Source organism: Pagrus pagrus (genome assembly GCF_965226575.1).
Source record: "Pagrus pagrus genome assembly, chromosome: 8".
NCBI classification, from domain to species: Eukaryota; Metazoa; Chordata; class Actinopteri; order Spariformes; family Sparidae; genus Pagrus; species Pagrus pagrus.
The window spans coordinates 21153618-21171461 of record NC_140192.1 but is presented as its reverse complement, the minus strand read 5'-3'; the positions used below and the strand labels follow the sequence as shown (position 1 = coordinate 21171461).

General features: G+C 40.6%; 1 protein-coding gene across 1 annotated transcript; it reads right to left on the bottom strand.

Moving 5' to 3' along the window:
- Positions 1 to 1873: 1873 nt before the first annotated feature.
- On the bottom strand, positions 1874 to 17761 carry ift81 (intraflagellar transport 81 homolog). The gene is made up of 18 exons (XM_084360944.1): positions 17325 to 17761; positions 17109 to 17212; positions 16826 to 17006; positions 16634 to 16723; positions 15670 to 15735; positions 15265 to 15375; positions 13800 to 13884; positions 13262 to 13425; positions 13082 to 13177; positions 11722 to 11868; positions 8136 to 8285; positions 7035 to 7163; positions 5106 to 5195; positions 4383 to 4469; positions 4096 to 4167; positions 3779 to 3864; positions 3466 to 3511; positions 1874 to 2713 (listed from the first exon to the last, which is right to left on the bottom strand). Exons 1-18 carry the CDS (start codon positions 17466 to 17468, stop codon positions 2531 to 2533), a joined length of 2031 nt encoding a protein of 676 aa, XP_084217070.1. The 5' UTR covers positions 17469 to 17761; the 3' UTR covers positions 1874 to 2530.
- Positions 17762 to 17844: the final 83 nt, after the last annotated feature.

The window sequence follows — 17844 nt, the reverse complement described above, 5'->3', positions numbered from 1 at the left end:
ATGAAATTGTGTTGTCCTTTAAGGTCAGTTTGTTTATTCAGTCATGAAAGCAAAGAGAGTTTGTTTAGGAATTTAAAAAAATCAGTTTCTCTTTCTCTTCTGATTAAAATGTCTTCCTCAAAACTACATATTGCTCCTTTAACCAATCTATTTTCTGGCAATACACTATGCTTTATATATTTTTGACATAATAAACACACACAACTAAGGAGTGCTCTCTAAGTCCTATGTTTACCCGTTGGTGATTATAGGGCTGGGCGATATGGAAAAAAATCAAATATCACAATATTTTTGACCAAATACATTAATATTATGACAATATTGTAGGGATGACTAGTAGTACTTTAACAGAATATCAGCAGAATGTGATGTTGGATAAATAATCATCAGTAATGTGGATATAATGACCAAGTGAATAAAGTCAAACATAGGAACAGGTAGAACAAGTCCGGTAAGTCTGGTAAGAAAACCAGGAAAAGACAACATTTATATCAAGATATAACAAGATCCAAAAGAGACGATATAGTCTCATCATGGCATCGATAGCTGCAAACCACATCACTATTCCCACAAGGAAACAGTTTTTACCACAGTGGTGTTGAAAGCTTATAAAACACACAGTGCCCCTTACACACACAGTAAAGTGTAAGCTGCGTGTATAGATTCACAAACTACTCTACACAATTCCCTGAGACTGCAGGCATCCCATTACAGAAGCCCCATGTCTTATTGTATTACTACCTCATTTACACTTGACTGGGGGGCCCGTGTTTTCCTTTGGCAGGAATGAGCCCGAGCCGAGTAAAGGACAAAAAGCCACTGATCAATGTCTCCGGCATGTCACAGACAGTCTGAGGATTTACAGGGGCCAAGTCATAAACTGAGGGACATGCTTTAGGATAACATCAGAAAGTCAATCAATAAAGCCAGACTAATCAACTACATCTGCATAACAACGGTAAAGGCAGCCAATTTGTTAAAGAGGTGTGAGGGCACTAGGTCAACCCCCACCACACTGTGTTCCTCAGGGGGGTGTCACTGTCGGATGTTTTACAGGACTGGCGTGCATCATCTGTTAACGCGTCTTAATATGGCCTCAAGAAGCATAAGGCGGTGCAACAATAATAACATGGCACTGCCCAGTTGGACACCAAGCTGCCTTTTTACAATGCACACTTGATCCGTTTGGCGCAAGAGCCTCTAACATCGGCTGTCAACAGCAGATTAAGTTTCTGTGGGAGGGAGAAATCCTCAAACATCCATGAGGATATTTGTTGGTAACAACACAAGGCACTCAAACCATGGACTATGTGGGCAGAAGTGTGTGCCACATTCCTTCCAAAGAAAGAAGTAAAATTTGTTTTGTAGATTTATGCATAGATAATTAATTTGCACCATTATATGGCTTCCTTCTTGAAAACTGTCTTCAGATATCGTATAATACAAAGGCAACATCATATTAAATATTACTATAGGGTCATTCCGTGCCAACTCAACTCGGGCCCGACAGTTCAGTCTTGGATTTTCTTGAAAAAATTAATGTTGAAACTTCTATTAAATTCATGCGACTTTGTGGAAGATTGGCCATCTGAGCTAAATTTCAGCATTTTAGTGAGTCTTTGCATGTGAATTCTAAACCTCACTCGTCAGTCATCTTCACTGGATTGGGTTGACCCTATATTTACTCAAAGGAAACATTGTGCTTTTAATTCACATCAAATCTGTTACTTGATTCCTATAAATAAGTTGTGCTTTCTGTATTCTAGCATTAATATTTGACAAGTTATCACTGTCTCATTCTGTTAACCCTGAAATAAATGAACAACAGACAGTTGCATTTTAGACAACGGTTATAATGAAACACAAGTCAAAATGAATATAAAGTATATTTAATAGAAATACAGGCAACCAAAATATCTACTTATGTCTTACGCCAAAGGTTATCTTGAAATAAGTATCTCTTACAGAAAAATAATATATGTTGTATTATATGAAAGAGAAACAGGCACAATCTACACTGTCCAAAGCAATGGGGCTCCCACTGAATTCCAAAATTGGCAAGACACCCCGTCCAAGGTCATGGTGGTGGCTGCCAAAAATAGTTGACCGCGGCCACATCCCAAGTGCACCACTTTGTATGCTGTTATCTTTGGACACTTTGATTCGACATGTATTCTTAAAGATGTGGCAAAATGGAGGGTCCAGGGGCCAGACAGAGTAAAAACCTGTGTCCTGCGACACCTCTCGATCGATCATGTGTTTTTAAAGTTGTGGATTCTAAAAAGATCTCAAACTGTGTCTCTGCCAAGAAGTTACTATCAAGTGAAACTCGATGGCAAAGATGAGCCACAGTAAACCATTCAACAAACAATGTGCTTTTCGTCTGTAATTCAAATGTCCTATAGAGTTCACTAACAGTTTACATTTAACAACTATATAGTACAAAGATTTAGCTGTGTTACAGAAAGGTAAGGAATATTAACTTGAACTCTGTATAATGAATATACTGTAGGTGACCTGCAGTTGACCCTCACAGCACCAGCCTATCCTCTCCTCCCTCCTGGATGACCTGACCAATAGATGCCTGACTCTGAGCTCTGATGAAGCACTGCCTCTTGCACTCCATCAGCTGCTCCAGGTCACTCCACATCTTCATCTGCTCCATGTTGGCGCCGTGGCCCTCCCTCACCATCTTCTGCTTCTCACGCAACTTCTGGAGTCCACAAAGGAAAAGAATGATTAGTAAGAAAACATTTAAAATGGCACTTGTCCATTCACTACTTGACTGATTGTGTTAAGTGGCCAAATTACAAACATATTCGCAAATAAATACATACTCCATCTACATTACTGCTTGCTTCCAGTTAGTGTCCCTGTCCACATGGACGTATTCTTAGACAACGGGCCCCTGGGTACAGACATGTTATAGGCTCTCGACACCTCCTTTATAAGAGCACACCCAAATTGAAAGAGATACAATGTCACTTTGCAGATGTTTTGTCTCTTTGTAGTAGTTACTTGTCCTCTTTTGGTAGTTTAATGCCTCTTTGCAGTTCTTGTGGGACTCTTTGTAGTCCTTCTTTGTCTCCTTGAAGTTGTTTTTTGTCTCCTTTGGGTAGTTTTATGCCTCTTTGTAGTACTTGGTGTCTCTGTAGTCCTTAGTTGTCTCCTTTTGGTTGCCTTATGCCTCTTTCTAGCACTTTAGCGTGTTTGTGGTCATCTATCGTTTTTGTATAGTTGTATGATTGACTACCGCTAGGAAATTTTAACAGTCCCTTCAGAAAGATGCTCTGCCCAAGGTGTCAGGGGGCCCCTGGGTCTGTGCCCACTAGGCCCACACAATAATCAATTCATGCTTGTCCACTGCATTTATCATCAGGCAATGTTCTTGACAGAATACAGGAGTATTTCCAAGTATTGACCCAAGGCATCTGCTAGGTAATTTCTTGAAAACACTTTTCTCACCTTGCCGAGTAACTCCTGTTCTGAGATGTTCTTCATGTAGACTTCCCTACAAAAGAAGCAGAAGGATATAATTCAAAAACAAGCCATTGCGATTTCACGTGTTGATCTCGCCCAGTGTTTAAATAAAGGTGTGGTGTACCAACACATTTTGATATCACGAGGTGTGGTAATGAGTTTCTAATGACTCGCTGTGCTGTATGAAAGAATAAAAGGGACAGCAGCTAAAACTGACTGTTGTAATAAGAGCCTCCTGAGGTGAAAGGGGTATTTATTATCCTGCAAGCAGCTGGCTGGCCTGGCTCAGCAAGCTCACCTGATGGCTTTCTTCCTCTCCTGTGGATCAGAGGACACGTAGGCCTTCATCTCTTCAGCCGCCCGCTGTATTTGCATCTCAACGATCTGTTGAGCACAGAGATGGGGTGATTGAGTTTATTGTAATACTGGCTGTTTGGGGGCAGGTCACATGCAAAATGCTGCGGACATTTAGTCCACTCCTGCAGCGCCCCTGTGGTATCAATTCTTAATGTGACATCTTTGGCTTGTAAAACAGTGATAATGATGGGTTGTACACCCACTGTGGCTAAGAGCAATGTTTTTTTGATAAGATGTTATCTTTTTAAAAACACTTGCCTCTGACATGGAGTTGGTATAATGATATCGGTTTTCCTCCTGCGCAGTCTCCTCTCTCAATGCTTTCACCTCCTATGATTGAAAATAACAGCAAAGACACACAATTACACAAGAACAAACTGGATAAACATATATTAATCTTTTTAAATTGTGGACTTGAACATACATCTTGAGAAACAAAAGATTATGTCACACACATTTTCTCAGTCAATAATCAAAAGGAATGAGACTTATTTTTGCCTATCCTATATGATATGACTTTATTCTATCTAAAAGTTGCTCCCAACCTGCTCCAATTTCGACCTGTTGCTCTCCAAACCAGCAGTACAACTTTCGTACTGCGCCTTCTTTTCCTCATACTCCTGGCTTAGTTCCTGGTGAGACAGAAACCCAAACAGTCACACACAGGAACTGAATGACAAATGAGAATTGAGACACATACATGGAATACACCATTTTCAACCGTCTTGTCATACTTTGAGCGCTGTTTCACATCAACATAACATCACAGCTGGCATTTGAGCAGTTTAACTTACAACAGGCTCTTACAAAGTCTATTTATGTCTTCCTGTTGCGGCTCTTCATTAGCGGACATTACCCAGTAAGATGGAAGAGCGATTCTGGGAACACGTGTAGGAAAATTTAATCCCCCGCTTTAGCTCAGCAGTGTGGGGGGCTTTCCCATTGTGCATTTTATTTATGGACCATGTAAATTATTCTTAATGGACCCTGTCCATTATAACACACAAACACAATACTTACTGGCCTGCAGGCAGAGAGTAAAGATCCCAGCATTTGTTTGGAAATTTAGGACAGATTCATAGTTTATTATGTTTTTCTCATGAAAATTCATATATTTTTGCTTTGGCTTTGTGCGGAGAATTTGTGAGATGTGAGAGCTGCATTTATGCACTGTAGTTGTTTTTGAAGCCAAATTTTCTATACAGCACTAATTGATAGGGTTTGACATTCCTTTGAAGTAGAGGTTTGATTATGCAGGCGATGCTCACCTGACACCGCTGTCTCAGTGTCCTCAGTTCTTTTATAATCGGTGCGAGAGCCGACTTCTTCTCCACTATCATGGAGTTTAATTTCTTCACCTGTAACACCAAGGCAATAGCACACACTGCATTCAAACTGAAACATCAACAACCATGTAAATTGACAGAAAACAGTTTTCTTATGCTCAAAGTTGCAACTGTTTACAGGTGATGAGACTTTGACTAATGACCTACTGAAATAATAAAGTAAGGCAGCACTATCAACCAGACAGAAGCAACCTGACAAATCTAATCCACATTTCTCAACGGTATTTCTGTATGGAGAGAGAGTCAGAGAGAATGGAGAGTGTTGATAGTCATTAGTGCCAATAACAGTTTGGTAAGTATTCATTAAAACGAAATAGATTTCAGCTTTATGGCTGCTCAGTTCCAATTTCCACTGTTACGGTCTACTTTCAGGTCGGAGCTGGGGATGTTTGAATCCATCATTAGGAGTGGTCTGCAGTTTGCCAAATGTACAAGCTGCCAAAGTGATCAACAAACTGGCTGCAGCTTGGAGCACGGCCTAATCAGTTGCAACAGCTTCCCTCTGGGCCTCGACACAAGAGGATGACAGTGTGATAAATAAAGTCGAAAAGGTTGGAAAGCTATGAGCTGCGCTGGAATAACCCACACAGGTGTTTTCACTTTTACTGATTAGAAATCTGCTAAATCTGAAGTTGGGTGGAGTTGTGTTGGGGAAATACATGAATTCACCAAAAGAGCGTGTGCTAAAAGGCCTTTTTCACAGCAGATAATTGCACTTTTCAGTGCAGAAAAAGGACAGGTGTTGATAATTACTTTAACGATGGCTCTGTTCTGACAGTGAGCCAGCGTGCTCAATATCTGGACCCCGATACCAAATCGGCAACATGGAGTTCAGCCATCGTTCATTTGTGTTTTTCCTATGATGACATGTCAAATGTTTGGCTTGGAAAAGGCTTTTTAGAATAATAATGGTGTAAATCGGTGTTCTTCAATCCTGGTCCCTGCATGTTTTAGATGTTTCCCTGCCCCAACACACCTGATTCAAATGAAGGGGTTTTTATCAGGTTTCAGCGGGGCTTGATGACGAACTGATCAAAACATGCAAGGAAGGGGGCTGAGTGAAGTGAGATACCACTCAAACACAGTGTATACAGACAGGCCCATACAGTTCTGACATGGGAGGTTGGTCGAATTAGCCAAACTAAGTGAAAACACCTGTATAGGTGAGCCGTGGCTGTATAAAGGCTGTACTATTGTCAGTGGAGAGTTAGACAAGGGGACTGACAGTTTGTCTTTATGATAAAATTAAAGGAACAGTTAACCCCAAAACTGCTACATCCTCCGACATGAAAGTGCTCACAACAAGGTCTTTGGATTATCTGGAGTAACCGGGTCATGATTTCTGGAAAGAGACATTGCTGTTGAGATTAAAATGTATTTTTTTGTCACCACAAGCCAAGTGACATCTAATCTCATCATATTCAAGAGAGGGCAGACACCAGTATCTCCACAATTTGGCAACTCATACCAAAACTAGCTTAATGGATAAATAGTAGTTGTAAGATTATCGGGTTGGTATTCATCATTTTTCCGATTATCTGTGATTTTTCTGTCAAATTGTGGATAAAATCAACTTATTTAAAAATGTGCAGAGAATCGAAATAAGTACCTGAAAATTTCATATGAGAAGAATCATATGCATTTTTATTTTTGGGATGAACTGTCCCTTTAATACTACCTGAAAAAAAAAAGTCACACGTCTTTGACTGCCCAATCAATGTTGGTATTCGTCTAATACACTTTTGAAAAAAATAAAAGCTTTCTTCAAAAAGACGAAATCTGTAATGCATTCAAGAGAGATTTTCTGGTGCTGCAGGGTGGATTTTACCCAATGCCCGTTGTTAAAGTTACCATTTCAGACATGTCGTCCAGTGTGCGGCCCTTCTTCTCATCCAGCTCACTCTTGATGGCCGACACCCTCTCCAGTTCCTCCTGAGTGTTACTGTAGCCAGAGATACCTTTCTCAGCTTCCACAGTTTGCTTGAAAAAACACAACAGGGACACGGTAACTCATCCCTGCCTGAACAAATAAAATTCAGGAATGAAATTAAATGGTCACGCGCACACAAGACATTCATTAGTCTAAGGGGTCATCCCAAGTGTCTACATCAGTATCAGTCAGTGTGCTATCAAAGACTTCAGTGCATTCCTTTCTGAAAATGATTTTAAAACTGCTGAAGCTGTGACAAGAAAATTGATTCGAAACACAAAGATTTGTATGCCTTACGAAACAAGTAACAGAAGGACAGCACATTTTGATGCAGCAACCGAGCTACCCACTCATCACATCAGTCATTTGACTTTCTAACCCTGTCCAGCACAAAAATGCAAGAATACATGAAGAACTTTCCAGCTGAAAAAAAAAATAAGGCTCATAAGTAAAAAGAGGAGCCAACACATCACCAGCTAGACATGTGATCAGAAGGGAAGCTTTCATTGCTTTAACAAATCCTTGTGTGGGATGCAGACAGAGGAGGAGCAGCAGATGCAGCCATCAGAAATAGCAGCTCAGCCTGCGTCAGACTGCCTATCAACAAGTCAGGTGCTGAAACCGCACAGCAGTGTGAAGCCATTTCTAGGAAGCTTCTATCACTTCACTGTTAACACAAACTGCGTGAATGGGGAGATCAAGTGAAAACAGCACATATGGAATGGCAGCATTAGTGCAGGGAGACGGGTGGGTGGGATACAGTATGAATGCTACGGGGCAAAGAGGACAGTGAGAGCAGTTGGGAGGATTTCTGTGGTCTACATAGATTTGTCATGTTTAAAGTGATGATTACTCATGCTATCTTTAAAGACTACCACCCAAGTGCTCTTGTGCTGCTAGCTTGTACTTTAGCATCCTGAAGGAGTTCAAAAGACTTAAAAGCAACAAGAAAATCTTACTGCTTTGTTTTACTTCAAATATTTAGTCTGCTTTTCGTACATGAAAATAAAGTTAAGAGTTACCAGCTTCTGTTGGACGGTCTCATGTCTCTCCCTGAGAATTTCCTCTGTCCGTTGCAGGACTCCGTATTCTGCTTTCAGCTCAGCGATTTCTTGACGTTTCTTCTTGTATAATGTCCCCTTGCTGCGCAATTTCACCACCAAACGTTTCAGCTTTGAAGAACAAAGAACACGATATTAGATTTATTTAATACTTTCAAATGCTCAATGCTTCAATGCTTTCAAATGAAATGCTGTAGTTTTCTTGCAAAAGGTCTTTAAATCTTTAATAACTAATGTTGTATCTATTGTAAATATGAGATATAAGAGATTTAAAAGTGCAATATGTCATTCAGGGTCAAAACGTTCATGTCGCTCCAGTGCGCCTGAACCCACTGCGTCTCTGTCGTCCCTGGAGTCACAGTCCTCGTCAGAGCTGTCATTTCCTGCTCATCTGGATCCGGTTGTGGTGCCCATTCCCCTCTATGAGCTCCCAGTCCAGACAGAGTCAGCTAGCAGGACTTCTAGGTGCACCGCTAAGTAGCTAACAGCGCTACAATTAGCAATTAGCGGTTACTCTGGTGATACGCTGCCCCCTATTTGTTTAGCGTATGAATTTAACAGGTGGTCAATTCTTACATATTGCACTGTTCATTTATATTTTAACACAAAGTTGATTCCTTGTCCTCTACAAGCCCAACATTGTAAATACTTCTTAGGAAGATACAATGAAAGAAGCATAGATATAGTTTATTTCTGATGACATGGTGTCCGGCACAGCTGAGCTACTATGAAAGGCCTCAAGAGAAGACAATGGGCTGAGCCAGGGGAGGGAAGGGATTAGTGAACAGAAGTGACCGCTGGCCATGCCATGATCTGAAACAGTCACTCGATCCTTTCAGAGTCACAGCCAGCTATGCACAGCAAACAGCTTCATCTGGCAGCAGCACTGCTTTTAGTGGATGTTCTGTCACACACCCACCCCGAGTGTCTGTCGGGACACAATGAAACTCCTCCACAATGAAAAGCAGCTATAAATGAACATGGACACGAGAGAACAGCCCCAGAAATCACAGAATGTGCTTCATGTCCTTTGGGTATCCGCGAAGCTGTGCGTTAGTGTGTGAGTGTGTGAGTGTGTGAGTGTGGGGTGTGCGTGTACATCTATTCTTTGTGTATTTTGGGACATCAAGGGCAGACTTGGCTGAGAGAGGAATTAGCACAGCAGAATAATACTGCATAGTGTTCCCGACAGCGTGTCCCCAAAACAAATGCTGTTAAAGTGGCCGACGGAGCAGTCATAACAGCAGCACTTGTCTCAGACGAATAGTACAATCAAAACACACTCGCATGCAGAGAAGTCAACAGAAACATGGATCGTGCAACGGAAACTCTACGTGTAGAAAATGCTGTGCAGCAGCAGAGTGCACTTTTAAAAATAAAACCGTTACAGTGAAGATCCCAATGTTTCAAGAAAAGCCAGGCAAGTAACTCAGATAAGTGATGGTGTCTTGACTGCAGTAAGACTAAATTTAACCGGTGTGATGAGGCTGCTCGATAAAGTGGTTTCGTGTTACCAGCCAGCCAATGATGGGCAGATGTAGTCATCCCTCTCACAGAGACCCTGCAGTTGGTGGGTGGCATGTGATGACACATAACCAGCAGAATGGAAAATACCTCTGATAAAGTGATCATCTCCACCGTGGCCCATGGCCCAAAACTATGGAGGAGTCTGATAAGCTACATTTGACAAAACATTTTCCATTAACTTCATTCATGTGCAGTCTCAAGGGGCCTCTTTGTCTCGACAAACAGCTCCCTCTCATCGGTTCAGTCAGACTTAAAGGTATGTCAGTCAGTCTCAAATTAATTGTAATATATTGGTATGACTGATGTCGAACATCGACGGAGGTTTGAATACACGTGAGCTTCTGTCTGCTGTGTTGAGACCAAATCAGGCATTGAGGAGATTAGCACAGGGATGTGCAACAGAGCGGGACGACACAACTGGCTTAGTCTGTGAACTCCGCCTAGATAGCGCCCGGTTTCCGGTTTCTGGCATTGGAGCTACAACTCTTCCTTACTCTTCCTTATCTTTGTGGATAAATCATCTGTTATCTCTGGATAATTTGTGGTTGTATTTCTTCTCCTAGATCCTGCTGCTGCAACAGATTCATATTGGGACAATTACCGCTTATAGTATTGTTGATATATTCATAAAATTGTGAAGCTGTGTGGCATTCCTGCAGCCTGGCATAGAGTGGCATTTTTCCAAAAGATGATTTTACTTAAACTTTTAAACTATTCTGTTTTAAATAAAGCCTTGTTCCAGCAGTATTTGTCGCACTTTTTGAACATCTTGTAATATGTTGTCCTGTCACAAAGAAGATTTTGTTACTTCTCTTCCCTTGCATTGCTCAGGTGATTGCTTTATCTTCCCTTCCTGGAAAGAATAAACATGTTAGAAGTAATTTTTCCACTGATCATTCACTCGCTCCATCACTTGCCAGAATTAGTGAGAACATTTTTTTTTCTTCTGCGAAAAACATCACCCTCATTGAGTTTTGTGCGGTGTGACAACACAGACAATTTCTCATGAAATCTGATTTGCAGAAAGAATGAAATGCATTGTAGAGAACAGAAATGGTTGTTCCTATTCTGTGTGCATTGGTCTCTCTTGCTGTAAGTAATTATCCTGTTGTCTTAAAGTATTTATGCTAAAATGCTACATTCAGCATTATAATGTTTTTTAAAAAAGGCAGGTCAGAGGTCAAGGTCAGCATCAGAACAACCTCCTGGAACAGAACGCACATGTACGGTCCGCAGGGACTGACAGCAGCCCACCGGGACAAAGCTGGGAGAGAGCTGTTGTAATTTCAGATATGCTGAGATGCTGAGAGCCCGGCTCTCATCTCATTGATGTCAATGTGCGTCAAACACAATGGCTATAAAAATTCTAATCCACAGAGAACATACGGTCACTGCATAACCCTCATATATCAGCGTCCCTCTGCCAATACAGAGACATTTATAGTCGACTATTTAACTAGTGTAATGTGCGCATAGGCAGAAGAACTTTTTTAGTTTTTTTCTCCCTGTCGATAGTTCAGTTCTATTCGTCAACAATGTGACAGCTCAGAGTAGCCGATGCCATGTGTCTAAAAGCACGAGTACATCCTCGTCATGAGGTATAAATAAAGACAAAGGTTTTATGCCCCAACTCTGCTCAATGTGTCCAGCTGACTTGAATTAGAAGACTGATTACACTAAAGGTTAGGGAAAAGGCCAACTTTCAGACAGTTTGTCTTGTACAGTTCCTTGTTCTGGATATTCTCTGTTGCGTTCTATTTATGGCTCTTCATGGGAATGTGGGGGAGAGTAAGGAAAAGGGATAAGTAACTTTAGACAGTGAGCCCGTCCGTGTTTGGATAAGAACAGAAATAGCCTCTTGTGTTTTCTGCGGTTTGCCAATCTACCAGTGTACACTTAGATAATGCTGGACTTTCTGTAGGTAATGCTGGCAGTTATCTTAAACTTAAAGAGCGAGGAAAAATGCTTTCTTTCTTGAGTACTGCTGTAAAATTCTTCTCAATGTCTTCCAACAGTGTACCTCATCACCCCGGATGACCTCTTCCCCATCTGAGGCTTGTGCCTGGCTGGTCCTCTGCCTCAGCTCCCTCTCTGCGGCAGCCAGCTCCTCCCTCGTTTCCTGAAGCTCCTCTGCCTTCGATTCCTTCCTTCGACTGATGATGGAGGCCTGCAAGAGTCATGTTAGGTTGAAGATACAAATATTTTATTCACAGTTTGTGATGTCCCAGCTAGTTCAGTATTAGATGTGGTCCAATATGCAACTTAAACAAGACTGTGAAAAAAATGTGAAAACCTGAAGCCTCTGATGCATGTATGCTGAGAACAGCCTCGTCAGTGAAGCAAGTACATTAAAAAATATTTGCATATCATGTAGTTTTATTTTTGGTGTCTACTAAAAATGTTTACATGCTTTAATGTTAAAAAAACCCAAGTTTTTCTCATAACTGCTGCAGCACCTCTGTTCACCCTCTATCTGAATAGTCCGTTTTAGTGCCTGTCACTCCAAAAAAAGCCCGGTCTGCTCTAATTGATCAGCTCTCATAGGCTTGAGCAGGCACTGCCCCAAATTCTGGCTACTTATCAGTGGTGTCCTCTCGTAACTCGAGAAACACTATAAAGACTAAACACTGTCAAGTTAAAATGAAGACAGATTCAGCAACTGTATGGCTTATTTTACATCTGAAATGTCTTCAAAAACACATTTCGCTCGTTTTTGGAATATAAGGGACATTTCCAAATAACCCTAACCCCCCTAATTGGGAAAAATGCTGAATATTGGCCCAGACAATCAGCCAGTGCCGATAATCAATCTACTCCTAGTTGCAACATCACAACTTATCAGAATTCCTGACGGCTCATTTATAGGGCCAGTTTCTGAATACGGCTGTGTGCAATCCTTCGTGGGTTGAGGGTTTTCATAGTTTCACAGTATTGTGCAGTATTGAATAGCCCCTACACCTGCTTCATAGTCAAAAAAGACAGGAAATCACTTTCTACAATATGTGACCTTTAAAGGTTTCCTGTTGACTTTCTGACCTATAGTTGCACTGTGGAGCTTTTTTTGTATGAGCAGGTCCCTGTTTTGTTTGTCTCATGCACGCACGAGGACGTACACATGATACATGCTCAATTGTTTCACACTATTCCACTGATCAACAAAGGCAGGTAAGAAGAAGAAAAAGACTGCTAGCAGGCAAACATTGATGTAAAGTGTGCTGGATTTAAAATGCTTTTTAAAAAACTGGTCCTGTAAATGTTTTGTTAGAAAGGAACACACATTTATAAAGCTCAAGGATGCACACAAGGTTTTGGTTCATAACAATGAGTGTAAACAGGACAAAAAGAAGAAAGATGTTGAATAAATTCAATAAAGTCATCACCTGTTGCCTGTAAAGGGTCAGCTTGTCATCCATGGGGTCATTTCTCATCATCCTCTTGTCAACCAGCTGGTTCATCTGGGACATAACTTCTTTTATCTGTGAACATGACAGTTACAGAACACATCAGAATTTAGCAGCATAAGGAGGTAAACAGACATTACTCCACATCCTGGTCCCGACCTTGCCCTGCAGCTCCTGGATATCAGCCTGGCCCATGGCAGGCTCTGATGCTATCTTCTGCAGGTTCTGCACTGTGCGCCTCATACTCTCCAGCTCTTTGGGGAGTTTCTCAGAGACCATGTAGGAGTTGATCTTGATCTCCTCTTCGAGCCTCTTCATTAAGCCTGAAAGAGACAGAGCTTTTAGGAAAGTTATTTAACAACAGCACCCAAAATAACTTTTTCGGATACACAAAGTAATTGTGATAAGTGATTTTAATTGTGCAGCTCCATCCTTGTCTGCATTACTAGGCCATTTTAGAAGTTGTGAATGTGTAAATCTCTCCTCTGGCTGAGAAGCACAATACCAGATGAGAACAAAAGGAGACAATTTCAACATCAGATAAGCTCCATTGTAGCACTTCAAAGATCAGTACAATTAGTGGGTCTCAACAGATGAAAGCCTATAAGCTGAGAGACCCCCCTAACGCTCTTCTGTGTCCTTGAACTACCCATCCAGCTGTGCCCTGCAGAGGCAACAGCAGGAAACGGGTACTCACTCTCTGGATTGGCATCTGCTGCTGCCAGTCGCAAATCCTTCAACTGCTGCCGCGATCTCTGCAGTCTCTGCTCTGCCTGGAACAGCTGAACACACGGAAATGATTACTGATACAGGTGATGTGGGAGTGTTACCATTCAGTGCCCCATTGATAATGAGTTTGCTCAACATTCGGGCTGCAGCTAACGACTACTTTTATTAGTGGTTAATCTGCTGATTATTTTCTTGATAAACACAATAATTGTATTGTCAATAAAATGTCTGAAAATAGTGAACAAACAAACAGATCATGTTTTCCCAGCTTGCAAGATTAACTGTCATTTTTTTGTTTTGTCCCAAAGGTATTCAATTTCAGAAGTTGGAGGCAGTGGTTTTTTTTGTGTTATTTTAGCTTAAAAAAGATTTTCAGTTATTACCAAAAATTGTTGCAGAGTCACTGTCTTTCAGCTCTATTCAACATGTCTCAGCAAAAGTATTTGAAAGCTGTCTGTTCACACAAGCTGGTTCTTCCCATGAAATGTTACAATCTCTTAAAAACCTGTCATCAAAAAGGTTTATAACTTATAAAATAATAACTATATTGCAACAAAAACTTTGATTTTGCAGAGGGTTGGAATTTATTTCTGTCATAATTAAACATCTTAGTTGTTGATGACTATATCTAACAGGTCTGCATTTCCAGTATCGATTAAGCAGCCAATTATCTCAACAATAACTCAGGATTCATCGATTTATCATTAATAACTAATTAAATATTAAGGGTCCAGTGTGTAGGATTTTGTGGTATCCATCTACCCTTCCCTACAGTGGCTGCTAAAAACAAAACAAAAAACGTGAAAGGCCCTCTCGAGCCAGCGTTAAGTTTGTCTGTTCTGGGCTACTGTAGAAACATGGCAGTGCAACATGGTGGACTCCACGGAATAGGACCTGCTCCCCCTGTAGACTAAAAGCTCATTCTAGTCTTAGGTAACAAAAACACAATAATTCTTAGTTTCAGATTATTACACACTCATGAAAACTTAATTATGAATGCTATTTTGGATTTCTGCCAATGCAACCCCACTAAATCCTGCACACTGCACCTTTATGAGTGGAAAAATGCCTGTTGCAACTTCAATGAGACAGAGGTGACACCCTCAAACAAGAAAGTGTTTGGCATTTGTTTCCCTATTTGTACTTAAAGTTTTTTTTTGTGTCAAATATTAGATTAAATGTTTCAGCCCTATATCAAACAAGAAACACGAAATGAAAGATCTTACAGTGTGAGGTGTTGAAAAGGGCTCTTGGGATAATGATAAGACTATAAATTGAGGAAAAAAGAGCACCAACAGCCTGAAAACTATGTGTTCGTTTTTTCTTTTCAGTCCTCCAAAGCACAGCAGAAAGCATAATGTTTAACTAGTCTATGACGTCTGAGAGAATTACACCAAGGTGAGCAGATGTCATCATGAATGTGAAGCATTTACCTGATTCTTCTGTTCTTGCTTCTGTTGAGTGAGTGACTCCTCTCTCTCCTTCTCCACTCGCAGCTGTCTGGCCTGTTCCAGCATCCGTTGATGGTTGGACACTGACTCCACCTAGTGGATCCAAAAATTAACATGACAGTGATGTCTGATTACAGGCTATATGTATAACCATGCACTTCTAACAGAGTCAGGTTTCACCTTTTGGCAGGGCCTGCAAGTAAGGCCCATTAAATCAACACCTCATTGCTTCCCTGCCTTGTTAAGAAGACAGCCTTGTCGCCTGTCAGTACTATTAGAGAAGCTGAAAATATATTTATCAGAGGTCATGTTTTCATTCCTCAATGAATCCTAAAGATTCCCAGGCATTAGAAGAGCGAAGGGGCCTCTAGGAACAGTCTGCCTTACCCTCTTCTTGAGCCTCTCCACACGTTTGATTAGTTGGTCTTTCTCCTCCTCCATCGCACTAATATCCTGTTATTAAAGAAAACAGAGATGACTTTGATACATTATACGGATAGTAAATTATTATGTTACTCACACTAGGGCTGGGCAATATGGCCTAAAATAATATTGCAATAGTTTTAGCCTATATTTGACACAAAATATGCGTCTCCTCAAAAGCACCTCATACACAAAATCTGAAAAATCAAGTATCTCGATATTTTTGACCAAATACTTGAATATCAATATTGTGACAATATTGTAGGGATGACTACTGGTACTTAAACAAGATTTGCCACACTGTTATCTTTTCTAAATAATCATCATTAATGTGGATAAAGGCAAGTAGGACAGTCTGATATAAACAGGAATAGACAACACTTACACCATATCCATAAAACTGAGATGATATTGTCCCATATCACAATAATATAATAGATATATTGCCCAACCTTAATTCATATAGTTAAAGGTGCACTATGTAGTTTTGGGGAAGAAATTTTAGTAATGGAAAGATCTGAATTTTTATGCCTAGATAAAATAAAAAAACAAACTCTCTTCGTTTTCATGACAGAATAAACTGAATAAACAAACCGACCTTAAAGGACAACACAATTTCATACTGCTTTACTTTATTTATATTTGGCGGACCCTGCCACCTTTCTAACTTCAAACAGTGTTCTGAGGACCTTATTTTCCTCTGAGAACAGCTTGTTTATTCATTTGTGGAAAAAATAAATATTTATTAGTTTGTATTATTACCGCATTAATATTGCTTTCATTAAAATTCTGAGTTTGAATTTCTTCTCCAAAACTACACATTTCTCCAGTTAATACTATTAAAACAAATCCAGGTCCATATGTTGCAGTTTTATACTGAGCAGACCATAACATCAATAACTGTAAAGTGTCACCGATTGTGTTTTACCCTTCTGATTTCTGCTGTGGAGAAGCCTGAAGTCCTCAGCATCTCACACTCCTTGTGATAGATCTTAAAACTTGCCACCAGCTCTTCATACTGTGAACACACAAAAGTTATACATAGCATCATTTGCCATCGAGGTTATTCACAATTTCAAAAACTAGGAGATGACACATGTGTATGTAATATATTGACAACCTGGTGGAAGGTGTCAGTGATAACATCATCCTGCAGAAACTCTGCCGGCACCTCCAGTTTGACTAGAAAGCGAGCCAGATAAGCCCTTTTCTTCAGTTCAGGGACCCTCTGCAGCAGCCAGTAGAGGATAGGGTGGACCACAGGCTTGCTGCCGATCACCAAGCCTTGTCTAAAGCTGCTCCTGCATGAGAGACGGAGCACATATATATTCCTTGGAATGGACATAAAGTAAAAAAAACTGCTTCACTACATGAGGTGTGGGTGTTTAATTCTTACTACTTACACATCAGAGTGGTTTCCAGGAGGTTTATATTTCAGCATCCCCAGCAGAGCACACATTCTCTTTACGGTTTGTTCAGGCATTTCCTCACGGATATCTAAAGCTTGCTAAAGACAACAGTAGCGGTAAAGAAGAAGAAGGAATTAATAGCAGTATATTTTATATTAACTGACAAAACTGTACTAGTTAGCTCAAGTCTGCACAAAGCTAGTGTCCCACCTTTGGGTCTATTTCAGCCAGAACATCATTTAAAATCTGCAGCAGTTGCATCGGTTCAAGGGAGTCAAACGTGATGAGGTTGAAGTTTTTCTTAAATGGGTCTTTGTTGAGTTGTTCGACGATGAATTTTAGCTGTTCGCTCATCTTGACCAATATGAAGCTTGCTTGCTGTCAGTTAAAGAGTCCCCTTCGTAGCTAGCTAACGGTTAGCTAAGTAACTTAGCTCTCTGTCGTCGGCTATCAAACAATCCAACATACATAGAAACCCTTCTATTCGATCTACCCGACTCACTGCTGATGGTTGCAAACAGTATTTACTAATTAAACAGCCAAGTTGCCAACAGTTTTGTTAGACCGTGTTATTAGCTACTAGCTACAAGTTAGCGGACAGAGAGGCTGCAGCTGTCGTCAACAGTGCCATGGAAACCACGAAGGCGTCGCGAGCTGGTTGCTAACAGGAAGTACTTCTTCTTCTTCTTCTTCTTCTTCTTCTTCTATAGAAACCTATCTATAACCTCAA

Excerpts from the sequence above, each read along its gene's own strand:
- ift81 (XM_084360944.1), bottom strand. The coding sequence starts at position 17,468 with ATGAGCGAACAGCTAAAATTCATCGTCGAACAACTCAACAAAGACCCA. Across the intron at positions 17,007-17,108 it reads CCTGGAAACCACTCTGATGT|GAGCAGCTTTAGACAAGGCT; the intron begins GTAAGTAGTAAG and ends TCTCTCATGCAG. Across the intron at positions 8,286-11,721 it reads AGGTCATCCGGGGTGATGAG|CTGAAACGTTTGGTGGTGAA; the intron begins GTACACTGTTGG and ends TGTTCTTCAAAG.